This window comes from Tamandua tetradactyla, chromosome 10 (genome assembly GCF_023851605.1).
Source record: "Tamandua tetradactyla isolate mTamTet1 chromosome 10, mTamTet1.pri, whole genome shotgun sequence".
NCBI classification, from domain to species: domain Eukaryota; kingdom Metazoa; phylum Chordata; class Mammalia; order Pilosa; family Myrmecophagidae; genus Tamandua; species Tamandua tetradactyla.
The window spans coordinates 17,651,278-17,666,656 of NC_135336.1; the positions used below are offsets into that span (position 1 = coordinate 17,651,278).

Sequence of the window (15,379 nt, forward strand, 5' to 3'; positions counted from 1 at the left end):
AAAAATATATATATAGTGCTAGAATCAATAGTTGAATGGAACAAAATATCCAGAAACAGACTGTTGCAGGTTAGGTTCCCCAGGAGGCAGATTCTGGAGAATAGCACACAGGATATTTATTAAGGAGTAATTTGGGGATCAACCACCTTTGGAAGGTAGAGGAAGGCAACAGGGCTGAGCCCAATTTAAAAAAAAAATAGTGTGAATATGTATAAAGTATTGTGCTTAGACTAGGTAAAATTTAACTCAACATCACTTTTTATAGGAGAGTTGTAATTTTCCCAAGCTTAAACTTTTGTAAAAGCACTTCTCTGAATTCAAATTATTAGGGAATCATTTAAAACTTTTCCTGAAAATTAATTAGCCCATAATACATATTCACAGTTTTCTACATTAAGGCTTATATCACAGCATATTGGACATTATATGTGTGCCTGGATCTTGATGGGGCAGGCCCAGGAAAATCAGTATTTTGAAAAGTTTAATCTCTTGATCATTCAAGTTGGATCATTTTATCACATATTTTGGATTAATATGTCAATCAGGGAAAGATTTATATATATTTCTATAAACACTTATCAGGAAAGTCTGACTTTGTCAGAGCCATGGTCATAGCCTGCAAAATTGAAGGCTTGGAGATAGCACAAAAAGTATAAAAAAGAATTTATTGTATGCTCATCAGAAAATAAAACATTAGAAACTGTATCAACGGTATTCTGAGACAACCAATCACAATCAGATTTCCCTCATCTGGATCATTCGATCACATGTTGTGAATTCTCACTCCCCCAACCCTGGCCAGCAGTCCCAGTTCATGAAGTCGCCTGCTTCTGGACGAAATAGTTCTGGTGACCTGCGTGTCAGGGCCCTGGGATAGGGCAGTGTCTACTCTGGTGGCTCTTGTTTGAAGTAACAGGAGACAGAGGCCGGTGAAGCAGAAGAAGAGTTTATTTAAGGGGACACCGAGTAGCTCATAGCATGGTTGAGAGGACTGGAGACCAGGTTTGAGGCTGAGCTTCCAAGCACACTCCCAAACCGCTCTGACCAAGGACTCAGAGCCACGGCTGCCTCAGCGGCCACTTCTGCGCAGAAACTTGACTGCAGCCCTGCACCTCCCTTTAGCCCTAAAGCCACTTTTATCGAGGACTCAATCTCTCAGCCGGACTAAGCTCCTACCAGAGAGAGATCCTCCCTCCTACACCACAGTTCTGAGACAGGGTTCAGCATGGGTTTCTCTGTCCAGTGGTGCCTGGGTCACCAGCCTGTGCGTCAGCTGCAAGGGAGGCTGGGAAAGTGAATATCTGGCATTTTCAGCTCCAATTGGAATGGGGAAATGGTCTCTGTCCCTCATCAAGATTTATGATGTGGGGAATCCTCCCAACCCAAATGGATTCGCATGCTCAGTGGCCAAAATAAATGACGAATGTCAGTTACAGGTAATGAAAATGTATTTTCTGACATAATTAGCAGCTCAGAGGTGGCAGTTCAGGGTTGGGCAGCAGCTCAACCACGCCATCAAGTTCTGTCGGTCAGCACAGTGACCAAGGGGACCAAAGTGGTGTCCCCAGCCAGCATGTCCAGGTTCAAGACAGGAAGAAGGGGGCAGAGCTGTGCCAACTGCATCTTTTCCCCTTATATCAAGAAGGCAAAAATTTTTATAGAAATCCTCAGTGGACATCCACTATGTCTCATTGACCAGAATTGTGTTATGAAAACGAGGGAAATATGGAAATGAGAGAATGTGGGGAATTATTTAGCTAAGACTGATGCCCCCTCCCCCAAAGTGTGATTTTCTAACAAGAAAAAGGAGAAAATGGAACAATGAGCACTGTTTGCTTCACTTAGCACTGGGCCTGCAGGGGAAATTGGAATCAGCAAACTTCTCCCCAAGTGTTTCCCTAATCTCAGTCCCCAGCATGTGTGGAAGTGACAGTCCCCTGAAGCAGCCAGAGCAGGCTGCAGACAGCCCTGCTGAGGACCCCCGGCCCGCATTCTCCTCGGCCTCTGTGATGTCACACTGGAGCTGCTTCCCTTTCGCCTTGGGCTGTGGCTTCTGAGGCCTCTGTGGCCATGGGGCTCTGGGAGCCAGCCAGGGGGAGGGAGCCCTGGAGTGGTCCTGTTCTCCCCCAGGGGCTCAGGAGGCCCAGTCATGCCCCTCACAAAGGATCCCCGGCCCCCACCACAGGTCCCGTTTCCCTGGATGCTTCCCAGCCTGTTCGCTGCCTTCAATGTCGTGCTGCTGGTTGTTTTCAGTGGCCTCTTCTTCGCATTCCCGTGAGTCTCTCACACAAGCTGTCAGGTTTCATAGAGACAGAAAAGGAAACAGGTCATTATAGTACTGGGTTGGAGGAAGTGCAGAAGAGACAGGTCAGGGAAGGAAGGATATTCTAGGCAGAGGGAAAAGAATGTGAAAAAGCACAGAGGTATGGAATGCGTGGCACATTTGGGGAGCTGCAGGTGACTGGTAATGCTGGTGCCATAGTGACATTTGGTGTGGCTTCTATGGCTCTGCCATTAGCCTGAATATTCAGAGCAGCTCTTACGGCCTGTGGATCCTGATCCGGGTGGACTGGGCCCTGGGGGAGCTTTAAGCAGCCCCAGATCGAGGCTGAGTCAGGCTCTGGTCTTAGCTGCAGGTGGCTGGCCCAGAACGGGGAGTGGGCCTTTCCCATCATCACGGGCCTCCTCTTTGTCCTCACCTTCTTCAGTCTGGTTTCGCTCAACTTCTCAGACCCTGGCATCTTGCATCGAGGTGAGGCTCCAGACCCCTGGGAGAAAGGGTCACGCCTACCGGAACGATTCCTAAAGTGCCCCTCCCATCTCTCCTCGGACCTCAAGACCCCCCTGCCTCTCCACATCCTCAACTGTATAGGCCTACTTCAGGCACTTCCTTTCCCAAGCCATTGAGGTGTGAAAGAAACAGAACTCTGGAGGTTTTCCTCCAGTTTTCTTGGAGGGAAGGACTGGGAAAGACAGGAAGGGAAGCCAGCCTGCTCTTCATAACCACTCAGTTCTCTCAGTGGGGACTAGCGATTCCCTGGCCCAGCTCTTCCCTACCCTTCCTGGGCCCAGGTCTGCTGTACGGCTGCCCCTGTGTGGCACAGTGTGTGATCACTGGGCACCTGCCGCCCTACCAGGCTCCAGCGAGCATGGTCCCATGATGGTGCATGTGGTGTGGGTGAACCACAGGGCCTTCCGCCTACAGTGGTGCCAGAAGTGCTGCTTCCACCGGCCTCCCCGGACCTACCACTGCCCCTGGTGCAACATCTGCGTGGAGGTAAGTGTCTCTCTCACCTGCTCACCTGGCCAAGACTGGGATCCCCCCTTACGGTGGAGCCCGGGGTGGGAGTGAAACCATCTTCAGGCACTGCTAAGGCCAACGGTGGCAGTCACTCACAGCCACTCTTGGTTACCTGTGTTGGTAAGGCCTTGGGGCTGCCTGCACTGGTCCTGGGAGGCTGGCCCTTGCCCCCACAGGTGTTCACACACACAGAAAGCATCTGCATCTGGGCTGGGCCCGGTCAAGCTTACTGGAGGAAAGGCAGCCCCTGCCCCTGTCCCAGGCTCCCTGACACTAGATATCTGATATCCTGAGGGAGGTGCTGGCTGCAGGCCTGGGCTAGGGAGCCTTCTACGTCCCCCTCTGATGTGCATACCAGAGGGTCTCCTGGTTCTCAGTGCTCCTCATATGCACACGTGCAAAGGTTCACAAGTGTACAGTCTTCTCTGGTCCTGACAACCCTGAGAGGCTGGCTAGGTGGGTGAAGCCCAGTCCTTATCGCCCCAAATTATTACCCTCATCTAAAGGGTGAAAAAACTGAGGACCAAGAGATATTCTAGGTCCTGCCCAAAGTTTTTCCAAGCTGTTGTTTCACAGAAGACCAGGTGGGCTGCTTGCCTCTAAGGACATTATGGGCCACCTTACGAGCCACAAAGCCCTAATGATGCTTCAACCACGGAAATGCCAGCGTTGGCAGTTCTGTGGCTCAGCTTCTCCCTGGGTTGTGGGAGCCAGTTTTGGTGGTGGTGGTGGAGCCAAGGGCAGGGTTAGGGCGGCCTCGGGGGACAAGGGAAGGCCTCAGGCTTCGGGGGCCATAAAGGCTGGCCCACAGGATGGGTCCTCAAGGCCTGTCCCCTCTACGGCTCGCCCAGGACTTTGACCACCACTGCAAGTGGGTCAATAACTGCATTGGCCACCGCAACTTTCGCTTCTTCATGCTGCTCGTGCTGTCCCTATGCCTTTACTCGGGCGTCGTGCTGGCCACCTGCCTGGTCTTCCTGGTGCGCACGACCCACCTGCCTTTCTCTCTGGACAAGGCCATCGCGTATCCACGCAGGACCGCGGGGTCCACGTGGGGGTTCTGGGACGGTCCAGAGGGGCGGGGCCGCGAGGGGCGGGGCTAATGGTGGGCGGGGTTAGGGAGATGTACCGATTGGGAAGATCAGGGTGAGTGGGTGGGGTCAGGGGGCTCGGAGGAGGAACCACAAAGAACTGGGAATCTAACAGGGTCAAGGAGGGGTCCTAAAGGTGGAACGGGGACCTGGACGGGAGGGCGACAGGACGGTGGGAAGAGGTTTACGCGGAGTGGGGCGGGAAGGGGGTGACCGGGAGACGATGTTCGGTTCCGGTTGTGGGCGGGGCTTGGGGGCGGGGCGAGTGAGATGGGGGGCGAGGCTGGGAGGGGATGCGCAGGTCTGGTTGGGGGCGGGGCTAAACGGGGGCGGGGCAAGTGAGGCGGGAGTCGAGGCCGGGACTCGCGGCGCAGCTCCTTAACCTGCGCACAGCATCGTGGTGGCCGTGCCGGCCTCGGGCTTCCTGGTCCCGCTCTTCCTGCTGCTTTTGATCCAGGCGATGTCGGTGAGCGCGGCCGAGCGCTCCTACGAGGGCAAGGTACGCGGGGCCGAGCGGGGGCGCCTGGACGCCGGGCTGCGAGTAGTCCCCCTCGCCTTCCGGACCTCTCCCGAAGGTGCCCCGTTAGTCCTTTCAGACTCATCTCTTCAGATGCCGCTGAAAGGTCGCCTCCTCCTGGAGGTCAGTGGTCTCTCCCCACTCCTCGTGCTCCTTCGCACCCGCTGCCCGCTCCAGCCAGAGCACGGCACAGAGTGCCCGAGGCGGCCTAGACTGGGTGTACATTATTTTCAGGGGTGGGCGTAGAGGTGATTAGGGCTGCATGCTGCACTTGTGTAACCTGAAATCAGAATGACACTGTGAGGGGGGACTCTGCTGAGTTGAGGAGCACAGAATCACAGGCGGAGGAAATTACAGTTCAGCGAGGACCGCCGTGGAGAGGTAGGGCGTGGCACTTAGTGGTTGTAGTGGGGCAGAAGACAGAAGGGGACCTCGCAGGTGAGAGGCACAGCTTGCAAAAAAAAGCAAGGAAGTGTGAAAGACTGCAAGGTTAGTAATGGGACGGGGAGGAAACTTCTCATTGGAGCAGAAGGTCGCCTAGGAAATCAAATTGTCTGCCTGGGGTTGGCCAATTAAAATAAACAAACAAACCTGAAAGGCAGGCGTAGAATTTAGTTTTGATACAGTGGAAACCTGGGAACCATGGTAGGATCTTTTTGAAGTCAGGATTTTTGAGGTATAATTTACATGCAGTAAAATTCACCCTTTTTAATGCACAGTTCTATGCATTTTGATGAATGTGTGCAGTCCTGCCATTACTGCAATCAAGATTTAGAATAGTTCCATCACTCCAGATGATTCCCTTCTGCCCCTTTGACTAACTCCTTTCCCTACCAGCAGTCTTTGAAAACCACAAATCTGTTTTGTCTCTATAGTTTTTCCTTTTCAAGATTGTGATATAAATGGAACCATAGCCTTTTGACTCTTGCTTTTTTCATTTAACAAAATGCGTTTGAGATTCATCCATGCTGTCCCTGTTATCGTTAGTTCATTCCTTTTTATTACTGAAGGGTATTGCATTATAGAGCTGTACCACAATTTGTTTACCCATTCACCAAGTGAAGGATGTTTGGGTTGTTTCCAGTTTGTTTTTTTCTTCAATTATAAATAAAACTGCTATAAACGTTCATGTACAGGCATGTGAACATAAGCTTTCACTTCTCTTTAGTAAATACCTAGAAGTGACAGTGCTGGTTTTGTTTTCTGTCTTTGGAACCCCATCTCACTGGGAAACAAATGCAGAGTCAAACAGGTGGGCCAAAACATCTGCAGTTTTGAGAGCCAAAAGAAAGGACTCTGACTTCCTCAGAATTTTCGCTCTTTAAGAAACTTCCAAATTGTCTTCCAAAATGACTGTGACATGTTGTATCTATCCCACCAGCAACGTATGAGGATGCCAGTTCTACATGCTCACCAACTCTTAGCATTGCTCATTTTGGGGGTTTGTTTGATTTTTGTTTTGTTTTGTTTTGTGTTTTAAATGTTAGCTATTCTAATAGATGTATCGTGGTAGTTTATGATTGTAATTTGTATTTTCCAAACAAATACATCCTAGCTAGTGATGTTGAACACATTTTCTTGTTCTTATTGGTATCTCTGCATCTTTTGGTGAAGTGTATTCCAGTCTTTTGCCCAATTTAAAAAATTGGGCTGGGGCAGTGTGACCGTGGCTCAGTGGCAGAGTTCTTGCCTGCCATGTCGGAGACCTGGGTTCAATTCCTACTGCCTGCCCGTGCAAAAAAAAAAAAGAAAAGGGTGCTGTTTTCTTATGTTGAGTTTTAAAGTTCTTTATATATTCTGGATACACAAAATAGGCATTTTGCAAACATTTTCTTCCAGTCTGTGGCTTGTTGTTTCATTTTCTTGGCAGTGTCTTCTAAAGAGATTTAAAATTTTTTTGATGAAATATAGTTTATCAGTTTTCTTTACTTTTATGGGTAATGCTGTTGGTGTTATAACTAAGTAATCTTCATGTAACCCAAAGTCACAAAGATTTTCTCCTATGCTTTCTTCCAGTAGTTTCATACTTTGTATTTATGATTCATCTTGGGTTAAATTTTATATATGGTGTGAGGTAGGGTTTGAGATGTTTGTTTGTTGTTTGTTTACCTATAGATTGTTCCAGTACCATTTGTTGAAAAGACCATCCTTGCTCCATTGACTTTCTTTCGCATGTTTGTAAAAAATCAATTAGCATGTTTGTAAAAAATCAATTAACCATATATGTGTGGGTCTATTTCTGGGCTTTCTATTTTGCCAATACCACACTGTCTTGATGACTTTAGCTTTATTGTAAATCAGGTAATGCGAGTTCTCCAATTTGTTCTTCCTTTTCAAAGAACTTTGGGGAAAAAAAAGTTCTTTGGGCTATTCAAGTTATTTTATTTCTCTAGGTACATTTTTAAATCAGCTGCTCAATCTCTAAAAAAAATCTGTGAGGTTTTCATTGTGATGGTATTGAATTGTATTTGTCTGGGAAGTTTCAACATTTTTAACAATACTGAATTTTCACATCCGTGAACGTGGTATAATACCTCTCTATCTAGGTCATCTTTGATTTCTTTCATCAGCATATTTGTAGTTTCTGGTATATAGATCTTGAACATTTTTTTAGATTTATATCTAAGTTTTTGTTAGATTTATATCTAAGTTTTTTCATGTTTTTGTGCTATTGTAAATGTTTTCTAAAGTTTTTACTTCTATTTGTTCAATATTATAAGAAAATACAATGGATTTTTTTTCCTCATGCAAAAATATATTTTTAATTTGTACATTTAGTCACTGTCATTGTACACTCTATGCATTCCTAAAATCTCAGTTTTTATCGTCTATCTTTACTTCTGGTTTCATTTGTGCCCCCAGCCCTCCTCTCTCTATCATCCTCGCATACAGCTTCATTCAGTGTACTGACATTATTGTGCTACAATCAGGAAGTATTGTGCTATCCATACAATGGATTTCTTTTTTATTGATCTTGAATCTGCAGTCTTGCAAAACTCACTTATTAGTTCTAGCAGCTTTTTTGTTGATTCATTGGAATTTTCTGCGTAGACAATTGTGTCATCTGTGAATCAGAACAGTTTTACTTCTTCCTTTACAATTTCTATGGCTTTACTTCGTTTTCTTTTCTTATTACACTCTCTTGGACCTCCAAGCATTGGTGAGAGTGATGTTCTTTGAACAAGACAATGACTTGACTACAGGCTGTTTTATGAAAATCATGGTGGGCAGCACTGAAGAGGGAACGGCTGGAGCCATTGAGACCGCTGAAAGGGGGGCCCTTTAGGTCTGCGCCTTCCATCGTTCTAGCCACCACTCAACCACTTCACACACCCATCTTTGGTCCCCAGCCCACCCGTGACTCTTGCTTAGTCCTTACTCATCAGCCTCTGTGGTCAGCCTGTCCTTCTCTCTCCAGCCTCATTCCATCATTTCAGCCTCTCCCGACAGCATCCCCCTCCCCACATCATGTGATTCTTCTAACCTCAGGTCATGCCATGTGCCCAGCCTTGCCTCCATCCACTGCTCAGAGTGGGACCCTCCCAATCCAGGAACTCCAGCCTCGAGGGACCCGAATGTGGTTTGCATCTGTGATTGCTTAGGCAGGATTCTCTCCTATTATCTGCAACACCTATTTCAGGCATTCTTCACATATTCCAACCCCCAAATCCTTCCCCTGACCTCCACTCCTGCTGAGACTGCAAACTGGGGGTGGGCTTGCCCTCTGGGCTTGACTCTGACTGCTCTGTGCGCAGGGCTTTCAGCCCAGGTTTTCCAGGGCTATCTGATTTTGGTTTCAGAAATGTGAGTAGGCCTCCATACAACTGCCCTTTTATGTATTGAAATTCGGTGAAAGCACAAATTTGGGGGGAGGGGGAAGCAAAAATAAAAAATGAGAGGTGGGAAAGTGGAGAAGAAAGGGCATGTGGAATTGTCTTTGGGGCAGTTAAGAAGCAAAAGGAATACGTGAATGTATATCTGGGGGGAGATCATAAGAGGATGTGTGTGCTCGATGGAGATGGACAGGGGCAGGATATGGCTTGGGGGTACAAGATGTGGGGGGAATCCCTGAGAAGGTAGGGAAAGTGGGTGCAGGGTCAGCATTCACCTGGGGAGAGCTGCTCGCAAGTGGGCAGGGGGAGGCCGCTCTGCCTGGCAGCCAGGGAAGGAAGGAGACCTCGGCTCACTCTCCCAGCTTCCCAGCCTGGGGAGTCTTGCTGCCCCCAGAGATGCTGCAGCTGTGGGCTGAGCCCTGGTTGAACTGACTGGCATAGAGTGGGCCAGTGGGAGGTGGCCTGCCCCCTGCTGCTGACTGAGCCCCTCTTCCTGCCTTCTCTCCCCTCCAGTGCCAATACCTGCAGGGATACAACCCTTTTGACCTGGGCTGTGCCAGAAACTGGTACTTAACCATTTGTGCACCATTGGGACCCAAGTGAGTTGACAAAACAGGGGCCTGAGCAGGGGACCTGGGGCTGTTTGGGTTGGGGTGAAGCTTGGTCTCCTTTTGCCCCTCTGCTCACTGCTCCTGCTCCTTTGGGGTTTTCTTCAGGGTACTGTGGGAGTCTCCTAGACGTACCCATTTCCTTGGCTCTGTGGGTCTTTGATCCCAAGAAATGTGGTGGAGAAGTGCTGCAGCCTAGATGCCACTGGCCTAAGCTCCCACGGGGTGGGCCCTAGGCTGTGTGTTTTTCGAGCTGAGGGGGTCGTGGGGGACCAGGCCGGGGAGGGCTACAACTCCTTGTATCTGGCCTGTTGCTCCCCAGGTACATGGCCAAAGCTGTGTGGCTGCAGAGAGTGGTGGGGCCCCACTGGGCACCTATGCAGACCCTGCACTCCCCAACGTGCCCCTCTGCTCTTGGTTCTTCGGCCCTCCCTGTGTATGGGCCTGGCACCCAGTTCCAATCTCCGAGTCTCTACAAACCAGGGGAGGGTCCCCCGGGGAGTGGCGAAGCTGCAGCCCTCCAGGAGGTGAGAAGTATGTGTGTGTGCTGGGAGAGGAGCATCTGTGGAGTGTCCAGGTGTGGGAGAAGCCGCCACAATTTGGGGCCCCTGAAGCTGCAGCACCAGGAGTGCTGGGAGCAGGGTCACCAGCCTCTAGAGTATGCCCAGGCAACCCTGAAGACACAAAGACAAGGTGCTGTGCCACTCACTAGCCTTGGGCTAGTCACTCACCCTCTCGGGGCCTCAATTTCCTTAGCTAGACTGCTAGCCCAGTGGTTTATAATTTCGGGAAGAGGGATTCCTTTATTTAAAGGAAATTTTTACTCAGAAGCCCAGGATATGGAGCATATGGAAATGGAGCATTTGGAGCGGGGTGGGGGTGGGTACCTTACAGCCCCCCACCAGGGCCTTGCACTGTGGTGCCAGCCCACTCCCTTGCTCTGTCAGAAGTGTGGAGTGGAGGGATGGGGTGCAATGGAGTGGCTTTGGGCAGTTTGTGACTCCCCTGAGGGTGGGCTTGTGAGCTGTCGGACAGGGGCTTGGAAGAGCCTCCCCCCACCCCCACTCCGTGTTTAGCTCCACACGAGCCCTGTGCTGCCCCTGCTGCTGGAGTCCCCCAGGAGAGACTCGGTCTTCCTCTTGCCCCTTCATACCCAGTGATGCCAGGAGCACCTACAGCTGAATCTCATCTCTTGAGCCCTGCGTGGAGGGCCCACTGGCCTGCCCTGGCCCACTCCCTTGGCAGGAGCTAAGACCCCAAACTCCCATTAGCTACCTATTACCTGCCATCCCACACAGCTGTCCCGCTGTGTGATCTGTCCTGGGTGGGAGGGAGCCTGGGGACGTGGTCGGGTGAGCCTCAGAGCAGCTGGGAGGGAAGAGCCCCGGAAACCTAGGTTCAGGACGCCAATTGGGCCAGCTCCGTGGTCTTGGATAAGTCACTTAACGTTTCTCTCGGTCCTTCAAATGGGGCAACAGTAATAACCACAGTGCTTGGCGTGGCCCACCTCCCAGCAAGGGCTGGAGACGATGGAGGAGAAAAACGGCCAAAGTGGGGAAACGCCCACCTCCCGCCCTGCCGTTCCTGAGCCTGGCTCCAGGGGGCGCCCGCTGCCCGGGAATTCGCCAAGGTTGGCCCCGTCCAGCCCAACAGCGCGGGCGCCTCCCGGGTGGGCGGGGGCTGGCCGTCTGGCTAGGAGGCAAGACGCTGGGGCCGCGGAGGCGGGGTCGGGTTCTCCATCGCAGTCTAGGTTGCATCTTTTATAACTGTCTCTCCCTGGGCCCTCTCTCCTGCTGGGGAGTCAGGTGCTGGTTCTGGTCCATTTCCTGTGTGGTGGGTTCCAGGCCTTGTAGCCGGCCCTGGGTCTGCCCCCGGGCATGGGGATGAGGGTAGGGGAGAGAGCACGATAACCCGTGGTTCTGCTGGTGGCCGTGTGTGATCCTGTGAATGGGAATAATGTCATCTTCCTGGCAGACGGTCAGGGGATGAGATGCGGTGGTTCATGCAAAGCACCGGGCGCACAGTAGGTACGCAAGGAATGCAGCAAGTATGAGACCATCTGGTATTTCACTAAGGACCACCGGCTCAGAATTACCCCAGCCAACCCCAGACCACCAAATCAATCTCGGGGTCAGAGGGAGGGAGGGCAGGAATCTGAATTTTTAGGTGATTCTGCCACCCACAAGTTTCAGAAGTGTTGCCTTAGGAGGCCAGGCTGGGTGCGAGCCATGCTGTTTGCAACCGGTAATGGCCACTGTTGTTATCTGGGTAAAAGCAGGGTGTGTGAGGAAGATGGGGCCACCAAAGGGTTCAGCTGAACATCCCCTGGGGGCCTGGGATGTGTCCTTACGTGTGTGGGGAAACGTGGGGGCGGGGGCGGGGGGAGGATGAGCTCTTCCCATCCCCTTTGCCCGCCTTTCCTGCCCAGCTTTGGGGGGTGGGTGACCTAAGACCCAGGACCTCTGTCCAGTTCTCCATCCCCAAGCCCTGCCACGAGACTCCTCCCACCTCCCACAGTCTCTGGAGACCTCAGCTCCTTCCCTGTCCCAGCCCCAGGCTCACCCACTTTCTGACTCTGACTTTCAGGATTACTGGTTTAGCTCTTCACTCAACCCCAGCTCTCTCTTGCTCCCCTTTGTCCAGGTCCCAATATCTCCCCAGGCCCAAGCCCCTTGGGGGTAACTCAGGGTTGAGTCCTGGGGAAGGGTTCAGGGTATTTATTTGCATACAAAAGGCAGCTCTGCTTTGGCCTTGCATTTTGTAAATGGCTTCAGTGGCTACTTTTAAAATACTTAGGACCCCTCATTTACATGTAATGCTGATGCTGTCTCCTTCTGTTTTGAAACATGGGGGTGAGAGTGGGAAATGAGTCCTTTGGAGTCCCTGAACCCACGTGTATCTCTGTGTCTGTGGATCTGTGTCTCTTGTCTCCTGTTCAGCGGAGGCCACAGAGCAGTGAGGGGAAGGTGGGGGAAGCCCCACTCCCAAATGGGCATCCCGTGGGCAGCCTCGGCCTGGAGTAGAGGAAGGGGGGGGACACAGGAACCTTGGCCAGGGCCTGGATGTGGATCACTGTGGGGAGTTATTCGTGGAACTGACTGGGTGGGCGAGCAGCACCTGGACTCCTGCCCTGAGTCCCAGCAGCACCGGGGACCAGGGAGGCCAGGCCCCGGAATCTGGAGAGGCCTTGTCCCAAGCCTGCCCTGCCCTCTGCCTGGGTCACCAGGACCACACTTACAGGGCCCTGCCTTCAGGTGTGCAGGAAACTCTCCCAGTCTCTGGCAGAGACTGCCCAAGTCCTAGGCCGGGCATGAGTCATCTCCCTCTGGCCCCTTGGGCGTAGACGTAGCTTTGCTCAGACACTCAAAGGAGGGCTTGACCCTTTCAAAAGGAAAAACCTCTGACTCTGGGATGTAGCTTCTGGGCCTCTCCAGTCCTCCCCAGCCTGGGATGTCTAGGATTTCTAGAGCCGTTTGGATCAGGCTTTTTCTCCTCAAGGGGTAAGTAGGACTGGCCCACCCCTCTCTTTTGATTTTCACACACACGCATATCCACACACCCACACAGGGCTGTCCCTGAGCCTTGGGTCACTCTCAGGACGGACGGCTTCTTTCCTGCTAGGCTGGGAGGTCTCAGTTGAGCTGCACCCTTAGTCCCTTTCCACCCCCTCCCCGTTTCTGCTACATCTACCCTTGATTCTGAGATGCACCCCACCCAGTCCCTGGCCCACTGATAAGGGGAGGCCCGTTATCAGGGCCCAGTTGTGCGGCCTACTCTCCCCCATCACAGGAAGCTCTGCTATCCCTGGATGCCCACATGTCTGGAGCCCCTCCGAGGATTCCCAGCCAACCCCTAGAGCCTGATGGAGTGGGCTGGACACAGGGATGGGGAGCTAAGAAGCAGTGCCCATCTCCAGACCTTCATTCCATGAACCTTCTAGGAGGTCGGGGTGTGTGGGTAGGAAGAGCACTGGGCGGGGAATCGGGAGACCTGGATGTCAGTCTCAGCTGTGCTACCAGCTAATGTGTGACCAAGTCACTTCCCTCAGCTCAGCCTCAGTTTCCCTACCTGTAAACAGCAGTGAAAAAATCCTGTCTCTCTCACAGATGGTCCTAGGATCCTAAATTTCTAGAGCTGGAAGGAACTCAAGGTCCACCTCATCCAACTTCCCCACTACCACCAATTTCACAGATGGGGAAACTGAGGCCCAGAGTGGAAAGTGACAACTTAGGATGACACCGTGGGGAATGTCTGGTGGGCACGCATCAGTTTCTCCAGGCTCCCTCTCCCAGCAAGGGCTTGGGCAGTGACCACAGGCCCAGGCTCTCCCGCCGCCGTCTGTTAGAGCCTGGCAGTGCATTTCGGCACAGGGCCCGGGAAGCCGATAACAAGGCTGGTCTTAACTCTGTCTGCAGCCCTGTGTTGGGAGCGATAATGCCGCCTGCTGCAGCCTGCTCAGCCCTGCCCTGCCCTGCCCTGCCCTGCCCTGCCTGCCCCACCCAAGGTGGCTGGGGTGTGTGGGGATGGGGGGCGGTTACCCCAGTATGGGATCAGGGACCCGGAATCCTACCATGTCACAAGGCACAGGTACCCAGGAGATGCCCCATCAGAACCTGAATCCTTTCTCTTTAATTTTTCCCCCGAAGGGAGCAGGCCCAGGGACTGTTGGTTTGCTGGGGAGAGCCGACCCTCACCTCTACTGGGCAACAAAACCTCTATCGGGCAGCAGTCTAGGGCCTGTGCTGGTTCATATGATCTCATTTAATCCTCACGACAAGTCTATGAAGTTTTTACTTGTATTATTCTCATTTTAGAGATGAGGAAACCAGCGCCGAGCAAACGACTTCACCAAGGTCACACAGCTTCTGAATGGCAGAGCCAGAACCTCTATAGCCCTTTACACTGTGGTTCTTTGTGGACCTATATTTTATTTCAGTACATGTGGTCAAGACATGAGCTCTGAAGCCAGACTACCTGGTTTCCCCACAGTAAAATGAGACTAAAAATATCTCCTAGTGTTGTAGTTAGGTTTAATGGTCCAAGGCATGTCAGGAGCTTGGCGCAAGGATTGGTGCACAGTAGGTACTTAGTGGTGATTACCATTACATTATGAATAAAGTGCTGCATGAGTAAGAACTTTGTGCCCTGCTCGGTGCCTTGGGATGCCAGTTACCATGGCCTGCTTCTGCCCAGTTTGGCATGGGTTCCCTTATGGCCAGGTGGCAAAGGTGAGGGGTGCTGTCTCTTGGGGGGACAATTGATGTCATCATTTTACAGAAAATCAACCAACGTTGGTGTCTCAAGGCCAAGTGGGATCGGGGGGGCCTGGGGGGAAGTTCTTCGAGAGAAAATTAAGATGACCACCCAACAGCATTGCCCTCAAACCCAGATGAGGGACTTTCTTGTTAAGAAAGTACCTTTTTTGTTTCTGTTTTGTGGCCAGGCAGAGTGTCTCAGGCTGATGGAAGTGGAAAGCTGTGCTGATTCTGAGCCCTGTGTGGGGGCAGCTGCTCAGAACCTCAGCCCTCCCCAACACCTCCGGGCTCCCCTCTTCCTGTAGCTTCTCAGTCCTGTCCCAGTGTCTTTGTTCCTTTCTCCACTCCGTGTCTGTCTCTGGCCTCACCTCTCCTTGCCTTTCCACTTGCTTCTTCCCACTTCTCCCTCATTCTTCCTCTTCCTCCTCCTCTTTTCATTTTCATTCTCCCTCCTGCTGTCTCTTCTCTACCCCCACCCCCGTTCCCCCACCCCTACCTTTTCCTGGACTACAGGTTCCAAGAATGTGAAGTAAACTGACAACTTTCAAGTAATAACTTTCAACTGTGATTCTTGGAAGCCCCTGGATCTGGGGGTGGAAACAGAATTCTCAGCCCAGCTAAAGGCAAGTCTGCACAGGGCACCTTTGTCTGCTCCCTCCCCCGAGCCAGGTGCCCATCTCCCCACTGGTTGGGGCAATCTTGCTGCTGAAATAGAATATTCCCAAACCGGAAGGGGCCCTACTGAACATCTAGCCCCGTCCCTTATTTCTCAAT

The 15,379-nt window shown here is 51.7% G+C and overlaps 1 protein-coding gene and 1 long non-coding RNA gene across 8 annotated transcripts; one reads left to right on the plus strand and one right to left on the minus strand.

The window, feature by feature from the left end:
• Positions 1-932: 932 nt before the first annotated feature.
• Positions 933-10,977, minus strand: LOC143648269 (uncharacterized). Its single transcript, XR_013158477.1, has 4 exons — positions 10,633-10,977; positions 4,776-5,189; positions 2,700-2,768; positions 933-2,292 (listed from the first exon to the last, which is right to left on the minus strand). It is a non-coding gene; the product is annotated as an uncharacterized LOC143648269 (long non-coding RNA).
• On the plus strand, positions 2,031-15,162 carry ZDHHC19 (zDHHC palmitoyltransferase 19). 7 transcript variants are annotated; one of them, XM_077118009.1, is made up of 8 exons: positions 2,031-2,274; positions 2,631-2,752; positions 3,138-3,277; positions 4,153-4,325; positions 4,786-4,891; positions 9,256-9,341; positions 9,673-9,884; positions 14,794-15,162. In XM_077118009.1, the coding sequence occupies exons 1-8, from the start codon at positions 2,150-2,152 to the stop codon at positions 14,832-14,834; spliced, it is 1,005 nt and encodes a 334-aa protein (XP_076974124.1). In that variant the 5' UTR covers positions 2,031-2,149; the 3' UTR covers positions 14,835-15,162. The 7 variants fall into 7 exon arrangements, with proteins under 7 accessions (XP_076974124.1, XP_076974121.1, XP_076974125.1 ...); XM_077118006.1 differs by having other exon boundaries at positions 14,798-15,162; XM_077118010.1 differs by having other exon boundaries at positions 9,673-9,877; positions 14,798-15,162.
• Positions 15,163-15,379: the final 217 nt, after the last annotated feature.